This window comes from Gymnoscopelus microlampas, assembly GCF_963454915.1.
Source record: "Gymnoscopelus microlampas genome assembly, chromosome: 12".
In the NCBI taxonomy this organism is placed as follows: Eukaryota; Metazoa; Chordata; class Actinopteri; order Myctophiformes; family Myctophidae; genus Gymnoscopelus; species Gymnoscopelus microlampas.
In genome coordinates this window covers 745,865-761,309 of record NC_139949.1, presented here as the reverse complement: position 1 = coordinate 761,309, position 15,445 = coordinate 745,865, and the positions used below count along the sequence as shown (strand labels likewise).

The window sequence follows — 15,445 nt, the reverse complement described above, 5'->3', positions numbered from 1 at the left end:
AGAATCATTGTAAGCAATGACACCGCCTTCCCACAGTTTTGTGTAATGCCCGTAATTCCTAGCCTGGTATCCAGCCTGCTTCGCTACGTTCGGCAGACTTTTTTTTCTCTCCTCTACGGGAGAGAGAGAAAAAAGTCCGCCGAACGTAGCGAATCAGGCTGGATCCCAGGCTACGTAATTCCACAATATTCCTTGTAGTGTTCATTACAAGGAATTAAGGAAATTCATAAATTTTGACCCATTGTGTCATTTTTAGATTTCTTTGGGCTATTTTCTTTGAAAAATCATGAACATTTTAGCAAATCTTTGAATATATACATTGTTTTTGAATATAACATTTTTAACTCAAATCTTTGCTTCTCCCCCAGAAGCAAAGATTCTACAAATGTCTTCTAAATCCAACAGTATTTTTTTGGGGAAAAACGTATGTTTCTATATCAGTGGTTCCCAAAATAATTTCATGTCAAGGACCTCCAAAATGATATGTATTTGGCTGCGCACCCCCATCTCAAAATATGCTGTTCCAGGGACCCCCAGAAGCAAAGATTTGAGTAATTTTTTTTGCTTTAAAAATATATATACATTCAATGATTTGCAAAAATCTTCACGATAAAAAAAAAAATTGCAGATATACAAGCTCATAGCTTGTATATTTGCTATTTTTGAATAGCCAAAGAAATCTAAAAATGACACAGATGCGTTCCCGGTCTAAATTGGTTCATTCAAATGCATTGTAGTACCTAGAAAAGCGCTCTATGAATAACATATAACAGTTGATACTGCTTGCTATACACATTAATTTGTAATGCGAACCCATCTGGAGTAGTCTTTTTTGTGTAGAGATGTGTATGAGTACTTTAATTCTTGTTGCTGTAGGGCAGTGCAGTGTAAAGTGTCTATGTACTCAAGTACTGTACTTAAGTACAATTTTGAGGTATTTTTTTTACTTTAATGGCGTTGGAACAACAGATGTTCAGGAGGCGGAGAAACACAACTTTACTCCGCCCACACACCAATCTACCTGGCGCTATTTATACCCTGTCAGAACTACCCAGAAACCCCTTACTCCCACAGCATTCTCGCCCCGCAGCGCTCTCCGCAGCGCTCTCGCCCCATTGCGCTCCGCAACACTCTCGCCCCACAGAGCTCTCCGCAATGATACCGTCAGTATCATTGTCAATATCATTGTCAGTATCATGTCAGTATCACGTCCAACATCACGTCAGTGTCATGTTGGTACCATAGTCATTATCTTGGTCAGTATCATGTCAGTATCATTCCACTCCAACAGGCTCCCGCCTCGGAGTTTCCACAGTGCGCTCCGCAGCTCTCTCGCCCCCATAATGCTCTGCGCAGCGCTCTTGCCCCACAGCACTCTCCGCAATGATACCATCAGTATCATTGTCAGTTTCACGTCAGTATCATGCCATTATCATGGTCAGTATCATGATCAAATAGTTGCCCTTTTGTCTCTCTTTGGGGGTTTCAGTCCACGTGTGCCGTGCTGACATCCGCGTGTGCCGTGCGACTACGCTAACGACCTCCTCCCCAAAGACTCCAGGGTCGGCGACCCTCCCCCGGAACCCTCCACCCCTCCATTCCATTATTATTACTATATTACATTACATCACATTACATTACTTTATCTAATTCCATTCCATTCCATTTTATTCAATAAAAACCCATAAACGTCCATAAAGGTGTGTTTTCTTTGCCTAGTGAAATGGCGTTGGAACAACAGATGTTCAGGAGGCGGAGAAACACAACTTTACTCCGCCCACACACCAATCTACCTGGCGCTATTTATACCCTGTCAAAACTACCCAGAAACCCCTTATTCGCTTTCGTACATCCGTACTCAAGCTCATAACGTTTTCAGCATCCCTCCACCACCCCTTTCACCTCCACAGGTTGTGCTTCCACCACTCCTCTCTTTTCTCCTTCTACGACCCTCCCTGTCTGTCTCTCTCTCCCCGTCTCTCCCTCTCCCTCCTTCTCTCTCCCACTTCTCAGGTTCCTGCTGGGGGTTTCAGTCCACGTGTGCCGTGCTGACTACGCCATCGGCCGTCCGCGTTGTGCCATGCTGACTACGCCATCGTACATACAGCTTGTAGCTTGTAGATCTGCTATCTTTTGGCAAATGTTCCCCTCAGAATATTGATGCAGTACTCGGGTGGCGCAGTGGTACCAGGTTGTGGGGTTCAAATCCACCGTGGTACATCCGGCTTTGTCGAGCGTCTACACAAACACAATTGGCCCGTGTTCGGGCGAGGGAAGACGGGCGGGGAGGGTGATAATGGTCACTGCACATACTCCTATAGGCTGGGGCGGCACCTGTCAGCGGGGAGTGTTGGGCGGGAGGAGTAGGACGAAGGCTCTATGTCCTCCTGGTGGGGGCTCCTCACTGGCAGGTGAGTCAGTAGGATACAACAGCAGTGAAATGTGTGTGGGGAGGAATTAATTGGCATAACAACTAAATTGGGGAGAAAAAGGGGTAAAAAAACGATTGGCTACTCTAAAAAAAAAATACAAATAAAAAAAGAATATTGATGCTAGGGTTCATGTGATTAATGTAAAAAAACAGAGAAAGAAAAACACAAAGATTTGGCAACCCCACAGTAGTAATTAGTCCCAGACACCTGTTGAAGACCCATGGCTTAATGGGAATGAAGCATTAATACACATCTTACAGTAAAAATAACACAATCCAATTATATCAATGTGGCAACAAAATAAACAAAAAAACTCCAGAAATTAGTACAATCATCCATTTGGCTGGAACTGAAACAATTCAAGTAAACAGCTCTTGGTTTATTATAGTAAACATGAACACGTCTAATCTCACAACAGCAGCGGATTCAGAGTACCACAGTAGATGTATTACATAATATGGCATATATATATAGAGAGATAGAGCTGTCCCCATCATAGTCCAACGATTGATTCATCGGCAGACTTTGGTCTTAGTTGCTCTACTTTTGATTGTCTACGTAAAAAAAATGAAATTGCCCCGGATTAGCACCAATATGCTCTCTACGCACAGCAGCCATATTGGAAAGAAATTGGGCCTCTTCCTTACTTCCTTGGTGTTACCAGTGATATAATTAAGGCTATGTTCCATTTAGTTTAGTGGTGGTTCTCCAACATTTCTTTCAAGGACCCCATAACAGTAAGAGTGTACAAATGGATTTGGTCCCATTTGGAGGAAAACATGAGGGTCCCTGGACCAGTGTGCCAACATGCACAATATCAGCACCCTGACTCGGTTTGACCTCAATCAATCTGGGATCCCAAGTCAAATAAAAAGGAAAAACAGCGCCCCCAGCGTTTTTCACTTTTGCATTCGACTCTGAATCTGTTCTTGAGAGATTAGACCAGAATGGAGCAGAGCCTTCATTATAATCGGTAACACCCATGAAGGAAGTAAGGAAGAGATATGGCTGCTCTGCATAGAGCCTATTTGTCAACAGCTACCAATAATAGAACATAATCGATAGTGGGATCTAAATCGATAAAAGTGAACGATCCCCTAGGGTTGCCAACTGTCCCTTGAAATACAGAATCGTCCCTTACATGTTACAAGTTCAAACAGCTACAGTACATATATTATAATATAGGTTTTAACCACTTCTTAAACCCTCTAGACTTAGTATACTGGACCTGAGTTGTCTCTGTACTTGGACAGCTTTTTTTCTGACTGCACCAAATCTCTTAGCTAAAAAATAAACGATTTACAAGCTCAGCTTGTTCAGTAAACTGAACATACAGTATACAGTGAGATTTGATCTTTTTCTGGGCGTCCCTTATTTTTCTTAGAAAGAAATAAGGGACGCCCGGCCGGCAGTGTTGCCAGATCCTGTGAGAGAAACAAGCAACCAGGTCTAGGAAAACCAGCCTAAAAGAAGCGACTATGGGCCACGTGAGCACTTTAACATATACATCAGCTATTTGAAAATAGCAGATCTACAAGCTCACAACGCGTCGCATTTGTGAGCTTGTAGATAGGCTATTTTCAAATAAGATCTTGCGGGGAAATTATAATAAGCAGATCTGGCAACCCTGCCGGCCGGATGTCTCTTATTGAATTTCAGGTAGTTGGCAACCGTACACATCCCTAGTAAAGACATAGAGGAGTACTCCTTCTCCCATCGGCTCAGCATCGCATTTCAGATTTCAGATGAATCCATTGAGACCGGGGAATGCATCTGTGTCATTTTAGGATTTATTTTGCTATTCAAAAAAATAGCAGCTATACCGCGCTATGAGCTTGTAGATCTGCTATCGTTTTGAAAAATCGTGAACATTTGTGCAAATCTTTAAATATATATATTTCGAAAGCAAACATTTGTAAGTCAAATCTTTTCTACAAATGTCTTCTAAATCTTTACAAATGTCTTCTAAATCTTTATATATATATATATATATATATATATATTCAAAGATTTGCAAAAGTGTTCACGATTTTTCAAAAAAATAGCAGACCTACAGAGCTTGTAGATCTGCTATTTTTTAATAGCCAAATAAATAAATAAAAAATGACAGAGATGCTCTCCACTCCCTTACCCTCAACTCAAAACGAACCCCAGAAGAATGGCTGGCCTCAAAATACACATGAACTCTGTGAACGCCTCCTTTCCCTGTACATATACCTTTTGATGCAACTGAGTTTTATTACAATATGTAGTGTATTGTATTGTATTGTTGTATATTGTATTGTATAGTTGTGTATTGCATTATATTGTATAGTATATCATCACTGTCGGACAGAAATCTCCATATTTCAACTTTTAGTTTTTTCATAAATCAATGCCCTACTTGCACAAAAGTAGTGAAAATAGCAGATCTACAAACTCACAACGCCTCAGGTTTTTTTAAATAATAATAATAATAAAAAATAACGTTTTTTGACTTCCACCCCACAGCGACGATATTAGGTATTACTGATGAATTGGCCCATGGAGCTTTTTGTGTTATCCTTCTACCTGTACTGTTAACAAACATGTTAACCCTTTAAGACCGTGCACGCATCTGTGTCAAGATTTATTTGGCTATTAAAAAATTGCAGATATACAAGCTCATAGCACGGCAATCTGTGCCGCGATATGAGCTATGAGCTTGTATATCTGCCATTTTCTTTTTAAATCTTGGATTTATTTTGCAAATCTTTGAATATATATTTTTTAAAGCGAACATTTTTAATTCAAATCTTTGCTTCTTGGGGTCCCTGGAACAACATATTTTGAGATGGGGGTCCGTGGCCAAATTCATATAATTTGGGGGTCCTTGGCATGATAAAGTTTGAGAACCACTGATATAACATAAGTAAAACAAAAAAAAAGAAAGGAATGAAAAAACCTGTTAGGATTTAGAAGACATGTGTAGAATCCCCAGAAGCAAAGATTTGAGTTAAAATGTTCGCTTTGAAAAAAATATATATATATTAAAAGATTTGCACCCATTTTCATTTTTTTTCTAAAACAGGAGATCTAAAATGAGCTTGTAGATCTGCTATTTTTGATCAACCAAAGAAATCTAAAAATTACACACAGATGCGTTCCCGGTCTTAATGGGATAATAAAGTATTCAATCAATCAATCAATCAATCAATCAATCAACACTCCTCCTTCCCGTGCTCTTCAGCTCCTGGCCCTGCGGACGAGGAGGAAGTGCTGGGGGTCATGGGGGTCATGGGGGTCTCGACGTGGACAGAGACCTCCACAGCCACGCTGCTTCCAGGGTCCGGCGGACCGATGGCCTTCGTCATGGCCTCCTGTTCGTCCTCCTCCCCCCGCCGCCACGCCTCCCCAGAGGATGGGGAGGCCACGGCCCCGCAGGTCAGGAGGTTTAGGGGAGGCATCGGGGGCAGGGGGATGCTCCTGGCCAGCTCCTCGATGTAGCGCGCCACCTCCAGGGTCTTGAACTGGGTCACCTGCAGCAAAAAGTAACAAAAGTAAAAGTGCTCATTATGCAGAATATCCCGTTTCACAAGGTATCATTATGTGTAAGTATTAAAATAGCAGAACGTGTGTTTAAGTTTTTAAATAATTGTAGTGGAGTATTAGTACAATATTTGCCTTTTTAGTGGAGTAGAAGTAAAAGTATTGCAAATTGGAAATACTCCAAAATTGTACTTTAGTACAATACTTGAGTAAATGTACTTAGTTACTTTCCACCACTAGATATGAATTCATATGGATTTTTCTGTATCAGTTGTTCTCAAACTTTATCATAATTGTCAAGAACCCCCAAAATTATATGTATTTGGCCACGGACCCCCATATCAAAATATTTTGTTCCAGGGACCCCCCAGTAGCAAAGATTTGAGTTAAAAATGTTCGCTTAAAAAGAATATACATATATATTCACAGATTTGCACACATTCTCACAGTTTTTCGAAAGCAGATCTACAAGCTCAATGAGCTTGTAGATCTGCTATTTTTGAAGTAGAAGTATAAAATAATGCTTTTTTAGCTAAAATAAATTTTTACACAGATGCGTTCCTGGTCTTAATGCGTTAATGTCAAGGACCCCCATCTGAAAAGATTTTGTGCCCCCCCCCCTTCCAAAATATGCGTTGTTAAATGTTTTACTTTTATATTTTCAATATAGACTTTGAAGCTCACAACGCGTCACGATGTGACGCGTTGTGAGCTTGTAGATTTGCTATTTACAAATATCCTATGTATATAGGGGTTAAAATGGTTAAACTTTTGTTATTTGAACTAATTAATATGAACTAGTCCGGACCACACTTTGAGAACATTTACTGTACTTAAGTACAATTTTGAGGTATTTTTTACTTAACCGGAGTATTTCCAATTTTCCATACTTTTACTTCTACTCCATTACATCTCAGAGGCAATAATACTTTTACTCCACTACAATTATTTGAAAACTTTAGTTACTTTGTAGATTTTTGCCCATTACCCACTTCAGCCCATTCCGGCCATTTGAAAATAGCCGATCTGCTATTTTCAAAAGATTTTAATACATTTTATTAGGCCTGACCTCGATTATTCGAATAGTCGACTAATCAGTCGAGGGGAGTTTTTTTATTATTCGACTGAAAGATAGGCCTAATTTGTTATACTAATTAACTAATAGTTTGCCAAAAATAGGATATACATCATGATTTATTGGGAGAAACCAAGTATATCCTAAAGCCTAACATCTTTTTTGCATGATTCGACTGAGAGATTGGCAGCCAATCTCAGTCGAATCATGCCAAAGAAAATAAAATATTATATAATATATATACAGTATATCAAATATTATTTTGGTGTTGCCTATAGTCAGGCCTACATTTTATACATTTGAAAACTTGTGAAATGGGAAATTCTGCACAATCGGTACTTTCAACTTTTGGTACTTTAAGTACATTTTGATGCCATTACTTTTTTTTTAACTTTTACCGGACTTTTTACTTGTAACAGAGTATTTCTTCATTGCGGTATCGATACTTTTACTAAAATAAAAATTGTGACCACTGGGTTAGCGGCTATAGCGTTGTACCTTGGCGAGCTCCAGCGTCTTGGCGGAGGTGAGGATGGGGATCCTCTTGGCCAGCTCGAAGGCCTTCTGCAGCTTCTCCACGCCCTCCGTGCGGAAGAAGTCGTTGACGGCGCGCTCCGTCTCCTTCAGGTGGCCGCCCATCGTGCAGAGGCGCGACAGGCCGAGCGACATCGTGACGGCGAACGTCACCAGGCACACCGTCACGTAGTAGAGGCCCAGGCCGCCGCCTTCCGTGTACGCCACGCGCACCACCACCGCGTAGTAGCTGTGGGTGAGAGGCATGGTTCGTTAGCGTTAGCACGTTTCAACGACAAAGGCAATTCTATGTGCTTTACCCCAGTGTTGATTTCGTCGACTAAAACTATGATGAAAAATGTTCGTCGACTACCTTTTTTCACTAACAAAAACGAAATAAAAACTAAGCTACGATGACTAAAACTAAGACTAAATATATTGACAATTTCGTCAACAAATAAAAACTAGACTAAAATGTTAGTGAGGGACTAGTAGAGAAGAGATCCAGTAGAACTAAAAGACAAGTCATTTTATGTTTGGTTGCGCTCGGTGAAAATAGCAGATCTACAAGCTCACAACGTCGCAGCGTGACGCGTTGCGAGCTTTAATGTATATTTTGTAATAATACTCTAACTCTACAAAGTAACTAGTAACTAAAGTTTTCAAATAATTGTAGTGGAGTACAAGTACAATATTTGCCTCAAGAGATGTAGTGGAGTAGAAGTGAAAGTACTGAAAACTGGAAATACTCCAGTAAAGTAAAAAATACCTCAAAATTGTACTTAAGTACAGTACTTAAATGTACTTTGTTACTTTGCACCACTGAATTCCAGGGACAGAAAGCTGACCTGTGGTTGGAGGCGCTCTGCTCGGAGGAGTTGGAAGGCCGGGTCAGCGAGGCCACACAGGTGTAGCGTCCGCGGTCCTCGAAGGACACGGCGGTGATGTTGAGGACCCCCTGATCCTGGACCTGCCACTTCCCACCTTTTGATTGATTGAAGTACTTTATTTAGTAAGACATGGAAACGATACATGGAATTACAGTTAACAATACAAGGTCCTCTAAACTAAAAGCACAATGGCCTATTTAAAATGAGATCCCCACGCACTCAAATCATGATGACATTTAAGAAAACAGACAGATATACACTACTATGCAGAACGTCATAGGGCTACAGTCAGCTTACAGGTTACTGGTATGAAAAACAAGAAATATGTACAATAAACAGGTCCACCTAGACGGGGAGAACCAAACAACACAGATTCCAAGGACTTGTTCACGCCAGGACTGTTTGGTTTGTTTAATCCATTTAGACCGGGAACGCATCTCTGTCATATTAGATTTCTTTTGGCTATTCAAAAATAGCAGATATACCAGCTAATAGCGCAGCACAGAGTGCCGCGCTATGAGCTTGTATATATATATATATATATATATATATATATATAGCTTGTTGATCTGCTATTTTTGAAAAATCGCAGAAATCAAAGATTTGCACACATTTTCGAGATATACAAAAAATAGCTGATCTACAAGCTCATAGCGCGGCACTCTGTGCCGTGCTATGAGCTTGTATATTCCCGGTCTTAATGGGTTAAAAAGGGACCATGTTCCGCTTGTTCGTTGGGAGAGGTGTGAGTGCACATTCAAACTCCGGTGCGGATCGACGAAGAAGACCATGGTCCTATATTGAAAAGTCTGAATCAGGGTCCGGTTCATTGCAATTGTGTCAATCAGACTTTATAGAGCAGTGGTTCTCAAGGATATGTTGTTCCAGGGACCCGCAGGAGCAAAGATTTGAGTAACAAATGTTCGCTTAAACAAATATTATATTCAAAGATTAGCACACATTTTCAAGATTTTGCAAAAATAGCAGATATACAAGCTCATAGCGTGGCACTCGGTGCCGCGCTATGAGCTTGTAGATCTGCTACTCCCCCCCGCCCACGGACCCCTGGGGGTCCCCGGACTCCACTTTGAGAACCAATGTTGAAGAGGATCAAACAAAGCCATCTGATCCGGTCTAGAACTCACCTAGTAATTTGCACACACACACACACACACACACACACACACACACACACACACACACACACACACACACACACACACACACACACACAGTGTTGGCATGGATGTATTGTATTGTATTGTCTGTCGTGTTCAGGTCGTGTTCAGGTAATGTTTTGCCTCCATTTTAACAACAGAAAAAAGGGTGTGTCTATGTAAGGTTTGAGAGAGTTAGTTTACCTCCACTCTTCTCTTCCAGGTCGCGACCTTTAGGGTCAAACCAGCGGAAGTGGTTGTGCTCTCCGCTCACATTGCAATGGATGAGGGCGTTGGCTCCTTCCTTCACCACCATCTTCCTCGCAACCGGGAGACTGGGCCCACTGGGCAGACTGGGCAGACTGGACACACTGGACACCGAGCCATTCCTGCCCACATATATATATATATATATATTGAATTATTTATTAGGAATAACCCCTTGAGGTGCAGCATCTCGTTTTCGAGGGGGTCCCAAAGACAGCAGTACAATATACTGTAAACATACAGATAACAGAAAAACTAAATATCAACCAGACCAAAGTACAACACATAAGACAACACAAAATCAGTGATTATACTCTAAGCAAGCACACAAAGATGGATCATTTGTTCAGTTTTAGTTTAACAACAATTTAGTTAGTTATTATGATGGGATATAGGTTATTATTAGTTATTAATTGTTCATTGTTTATAAAAGTGTAATAGTCATGGACATGTACAATAAAGAAGACACTACAGTGCACTTTTTATCATATTAAAAGATGATAAAATATGTCATGATCACTCTTAATGTGTTCAACATGATAGTGACAAGCACAAATGGATTTGTTTCCATTTGTCCCCTCACAGAGTTACAGACCTTTGACTCCTCAAGGACCCCTGGGGGTCCCCAGACCCCAGTTTGAGAACCACTGATATAGGGAACATTTGTATGAAAACAAAACTTTTTTTTTTAAATAAAGGTTTTCCACAAACAAGATCATTTGATTGTAAAAAAAAAAGTGTTATAATTATTTCGATTGTTGTCAGACCAAATTTGTTTTTATCTATCTACCGTAGATTATTTGATAAGCGGTGAATATAGCAGATTTATACTTATACTTTATAATTATACTCTCTTTATTAGTCAGGAGAAGAGGCTACAGCAACATTCAGCCATTAGATGTCGCACTATACTCAATTACACACAAAGTAAAAACTGAATGTAATAACTAATAATCAAGTCACAATCCTGACTATAGCTCCTTTAATGATGTAATTGTTTTTGGCACTGAACAAATAGCAGATCTACAAGCTCACAGATGCGTTGTGAGCTTGTAGATCTGCTATTTTCAAATAGCCTAGGTATAGAATAGGGCTAAAGTGGTTAATGTATGTTTCATAATGTAATAATTGCAAAGTAACTAGTAACTAAAGTTGTCAAATAATTGTAGTGGTGTAAAAGTACAACATCTGCCTCCGAGATGTAGTGGAGTAGAAGTAAAAGTACAGATAATTGGAAATGCTCCAGTAAAGTAAAAGTACCTAAACATTTCACTTAAGTACAGTACTTGAGTAAATGTACTTAGTTACTTTACACCACTGGCAGATACCTTAAAAATAATACAAAGAAACGACTGACGGTGGCCGGGCGGTTATGAAATTAATAATTGTGACAGGAGGCCTACCGGTTCGGAGCGGTTCCGAGGGCCGCCGTTTGTCCAGAATGTCCACACAGGACGGATAGATAGAGTAGAAGGACGTTTCTCGGCAGCCGTTTGCTTAGCAGCATGTTGGAGTCTCAACTAAAGGTTCATGTCTTAGTGCTGGACAAACCTGTCAGACAGGAAAAGAAACAGGTCGTTACGTTCGACATTCTACGTCTCTATTGCGTCATCTTACATGACAGTGGTTCTCAACCTGTGGGTCGGGACCCCCAGGGGGGTCTCCACATGATTTAGGGGGGCATTTTGAATACTTAAAAAAAGACAAGAAAACACACCATTACTGCATCAAAAGTAATCAACAAACTATACTATAAAAACTGGTCTAACTTTTTTTTTCACAATATTTATCTGTGGAACCGAGTCAAACTAAATGCAATGCCTCAACTCCTACAATTCCAAGTGCTTGTCAGGGTGGGGGGTCCCCTGTTAAAATACGATTATTGAGGGAGGTCTCCAGTTCAAATAGGATTATCTAGGGGGGTCCCCAGTTCAAATATGATTATTTGGGGGGGTCACGGCCTGAAAAGGTTGCGAAACACGATCTTAGATGACAGTGGTTCTAAAAGTGGGGTTTGGGGACCCCCATGGGTCCTTTGGGGCGTTCCAGGGGGTCCCCGGCAAAATGAGCTAATATAGCATCAAAATCAGTTGAACCACTTTAATATGTATTTACATTGGCTCTTTAAAAATTGTGAAATAATGCAAAAATGTAATAAAATAAAAAATAAATTATTCATTATTCTTTAACTTACATCTTTGAAAACAAAGATCAACCAGCAGTAAGAATGTTAAGAGTAGAGAGATGCGAAAGGACATATAAAATAAAACAAAATAGACAAAGAGTTTGACACTAGGGATCTGCAATGGTTCTGACTGAGTTAAAGGGATATTTCACTTTCAAAAAAACTTTTGGTCATTTTATGGTCTACTCAGGCTTTTGTGAACCCCCCAGACAGTTTTTAAGTTGCTTGATTCAGTATATAGATATTTGATATTCATTTTGCCAGCCACGCCCCCTTCCTATACAAACCCATTGTATTTTTGTATATTTTTTTTGTATTTAATTTTTTCATTTAAAAAAAAATATATTAAAAATAAATGAAAAAAGTTATCAAAAAAACACGGCCCTCTCACGCATTAGGAGGGCAGGGTGAGTCACCAGAACCAAGGACGGGTGTTTTTGATGGTTAAACGGGTTAAAAATTGAGTTTGAAGTTACAATGGGTTTGTATAGGAAGGGGGCGTGGCTGATAAAATGAATATCAAATATCTAAATACTGAATCAAGCAACTTAAAAACTGTCTGGGGGGTTCACAAGGGCCTGAGTAGACCATAAAATGACCAAAAGTTTTTTTGAAAGTGAAATATCCCTTTAACATAACCGTAGTTCAGTCAACAGCGAATAAAATACATTAACATACATCTATCACCTATGAAATTAATAAATGATATATACAGTATGTATATAGACTTTATGTCAAAAAACATTTACAATGATATATAAAATAATAAAATTATTAAATGAACACATCAGAAGACACTTCCCAACAGTCAAACTGTGTTAACCCATTAAGATCGGGAACACATCTGTGTAATTCAAAAATAGTGAAAATTGGTGCAAATCTTTGAAAAAAAGAAGAAGAAAAAAAAGAAAAAAAAAAAGAAAAAAAAAAAAAAAAAAAAAAAAAATATATATATATATATATATATATATATATATATATATATATATATATATATATATATATATATTCTTTTAAAGCAAACATTTTAACTCAAATCTTTGCTTCTAGGGGTCACTGGAACAAAATATTTTGAGATGGGGGTCCACGGCCAAATACATATCATTTTGGGGGGGTCCTTGACATGCAAAAAGCTGGAAGACCACTGACATTGAAACATACGTTTTTAGGATTTTTAGGATTTAGAAGACATTTGTAGAATCCACCAGAAGCAACGATTTGAGTTAAAATGTTCACTTTAAAACAATATATATTCAAAGATTTGCACACATTTTCACGATTTTAGTGACTTTAGTGACTCAGTGCCGCGCTATGAGCTTGCAGATCTACTATTTTTGAATAGCCAAATAAATCTAAAAATGACACAGATGCGTTCCTGGTCTTAATGGGTAAATGTATCTATTTGTAACTCACTGTAACCAAATGGATAACCAAATTAACATGGATAACCAAAACCATATTAAATTTGGGGCAGGACAACAAATTTGTCCAATCAGGAGAGAGAACATCAGCTTCAATTTAATTGTGTTCATCAAGCTTGTTTATCCTGTGTTCTGTATACATTCTCTCTCCTGATTGGTTGAATTTGGTATCCCAAACTGAAAATGTATCTTCTATTTATTAAAGAGATGGAGAGACATGCGGCCCCCACCTTCACTTAATGTGGCCTGCAGGTTAATATCGGAACACTGATATATTGTTGATTTCAGCTGTTACAATTCTAAACATGCAAACATGACCCGCTTTAATTACTTCAGTCTATATTAGTAGCTTCATGACTAGTATTAAAATTCTATTGTCTTTTTTATGTCCAATGTATTTGTATTTAAGTTCATAAGGTATAAGCATAAGTATTAAAAAATGCATTTGAAATGAAATAAAAATGTTACTTTTCAGGATTCCAATAAAAAATAGCAAAAGAAAATTCAGGATTCCTATTCAAAAATAGCAAAAATAGCAGATCTACAAGGTCAAAACGCGTCGCACTGCGACATGTTTTGAGCTTGTAGATCGGCATTTATTTTAATTTTTAGAATGGCAAAGTAGGCCTACGGCATTCATTTACGAAAAAAAGTTAAAATACAGAGATAAGACGTGTCTTCCCGACAGCATATGCAATGTGGCCCCCTGGAGTGAGCGTGGAAATATAGTGGCCCTCTCCATCATCAAAGTTGCCCACCCTGCTCTATAGCAATGATTACTATCACAATATAGAGCTATTTAACACTGTTACTGAACAAACACGCTATAGCAATTGTTGTATAGGTAAAGGCTCTACAGCAATGATTACAAACACTCTATCATGATTACAATCACAATATAGAGCTATTTAACACTGTTACTAAACAAACACTATAGCAATGATTACTATCTTAATATAGAGTTGTGTATCACTTATTTTAATCAAAAATATCAGCACCTGTAAATGAACAGATGTTACTGTGCACCTGTTGGGTCATGTTGTACCTTTTTACCTTAAATCCTCACTGTTAATCAGTGGTGGAAAAAGTACTCACATATTTTACTTAAGTAAAAGTATCAATACGGCAATGTAGATATACTCTGTTACAAGTAAAAGTCCGGAATTTAAAATTCACTTGAGTAAAAGTAGAAAAGTATTGGTATCAAAATGTACTTAAAGTACAAAAGTATTAAGTAGTATACAATGCGTTGCGATGTGAGCTTGTAGATCTGCTATTTTCAAAAGGCTGAAATGTATATAGGGCTGAAGTGGGTATTGAAAGGACAATATTTGCCTCTGAGATGTATAGTGGAGTAAAAGTAAAAGTATTGAAAATTAGAAATACTCCAGTAAAGTAAAAATACCTCAAAATTGTACTTAAGTACATGTACTTAATTACTTTCCACCACTGGCTGTTAATGTATCCATTTGTAGACAATTTGGTTACATTTGCATCCTCTCAGAATTACATTAACCTGTGCACCTGTTACTTTCAGTGTTAGCAAATAAACATGTGGAATTACATTACAATATACACTAAATATGATGATATTAAAGCTAATAGACAGGATTACTTCATATTAAAGTAATGACAAGCAATAGCTTTATACTCTGTTGTTATCGTGTTAATTTTGTTTAATCATGCTCCATTGTACAGCACTTTGTAACCTTGTTTTGAAATGTGCTTTATAAATAAAATGTACTTACTTACTTACTTACAATAGCAGGGTCATGTCTTTACCTTTCTGTCGGAGTGGTTGTGATTCAGGTTGTGGCTGCAGCCTGCAGTTACTTCCTTAACTCACGTCACCAAGTTTTCAAGCCTGGTTTCTATTCACTACTCCATGCTCACATCCGGTCTAAAGCCCGCCTACGGTATCCGGTCATTTCAACAATCACATACATACAAGCACGGAGATAATTTCCGTATCCGCTCTAAACCGGATGTGCAACGTGC

The 15,445-nt window shown here is 38.7% G+C and overlaps 2 protein-coding genes across 6 annotated transcripts in view; both read right to left on the bottom strand.

Moving 5' to 3' along the window:
- arl10 (ADP-ribosylation factor-like 10) overlaps window positions 1-15,445 on the bottom strand; it is a 152,867-nt gene that overhangs the window by 72,273 nt on the left and 65,149 nt on the right. The gene's annotated exons all lie outside the window — the stretch shown is intronic.
- On the bottom strand, window positions 2,759-15,276 carry LOC311057538 (microfibrillar-associated protein 3-like). Of its 5 annotated transcripts, none has more exons than XM_084074516.1 (6): window positions 15,230-15,276; window positions 11,245-11,392; window positions 9,779-9,963; window positions 8,376-8,511; window positions 7,513-7,777; window positions 2,759-5,929 (listed from the first exon to the last, which is right to left on the bottom strand). In XM_084074516.1, exons 2-6 carry the CDS (start codon window positions 11,346-11,348, stop codon window positions 5,612-5,614), a joined length of 1,008 nt encoding a protein of 335 aa, XP_083930642.1. In that variant the 5' UTR covers window positions 11,349-11,392; window positions 15,230-15,276; the 3' UTR covers window positions 2,759-5,611. The 5 variants fall into 5 exon arrangements, with proteins under 5 accessions (XP_083930642.1, XP_083930644.1, XP_083930641.1 ...); XM_084074518.1 differs by having other exon boundaries at window positions 15,208-15,264; XM_084074515.1 differs by having other exon boundaries at window positions 15,204-15,263.

Excerpts from the sequence above, each read along its gene's own strand:
- LOC311057538 (XM_084074516.1), bottom strand. The coding sequence starts at position 11,348 with ATGCTGCTAAGCAAACGGCTGCCGAGAAACGTCCTTCTACTCTATCTA. Across the intron at positions 9,964-11,244 it reads CTCGGAACCGCTCCGAACCG|GAATGGCTCGGTGTCCAGTG; the intron begins GTAGGCCTCCTG and ends ATATGTGGGCAG. Across the intron at positions 8,512-9,778 it reads CCTGGAAGAGAAGAGTGGAG|GTGGGAAGTGGCAGGTCCAG; the intron begins GTAAACTAACTC and ends ATCAATCAAAAG.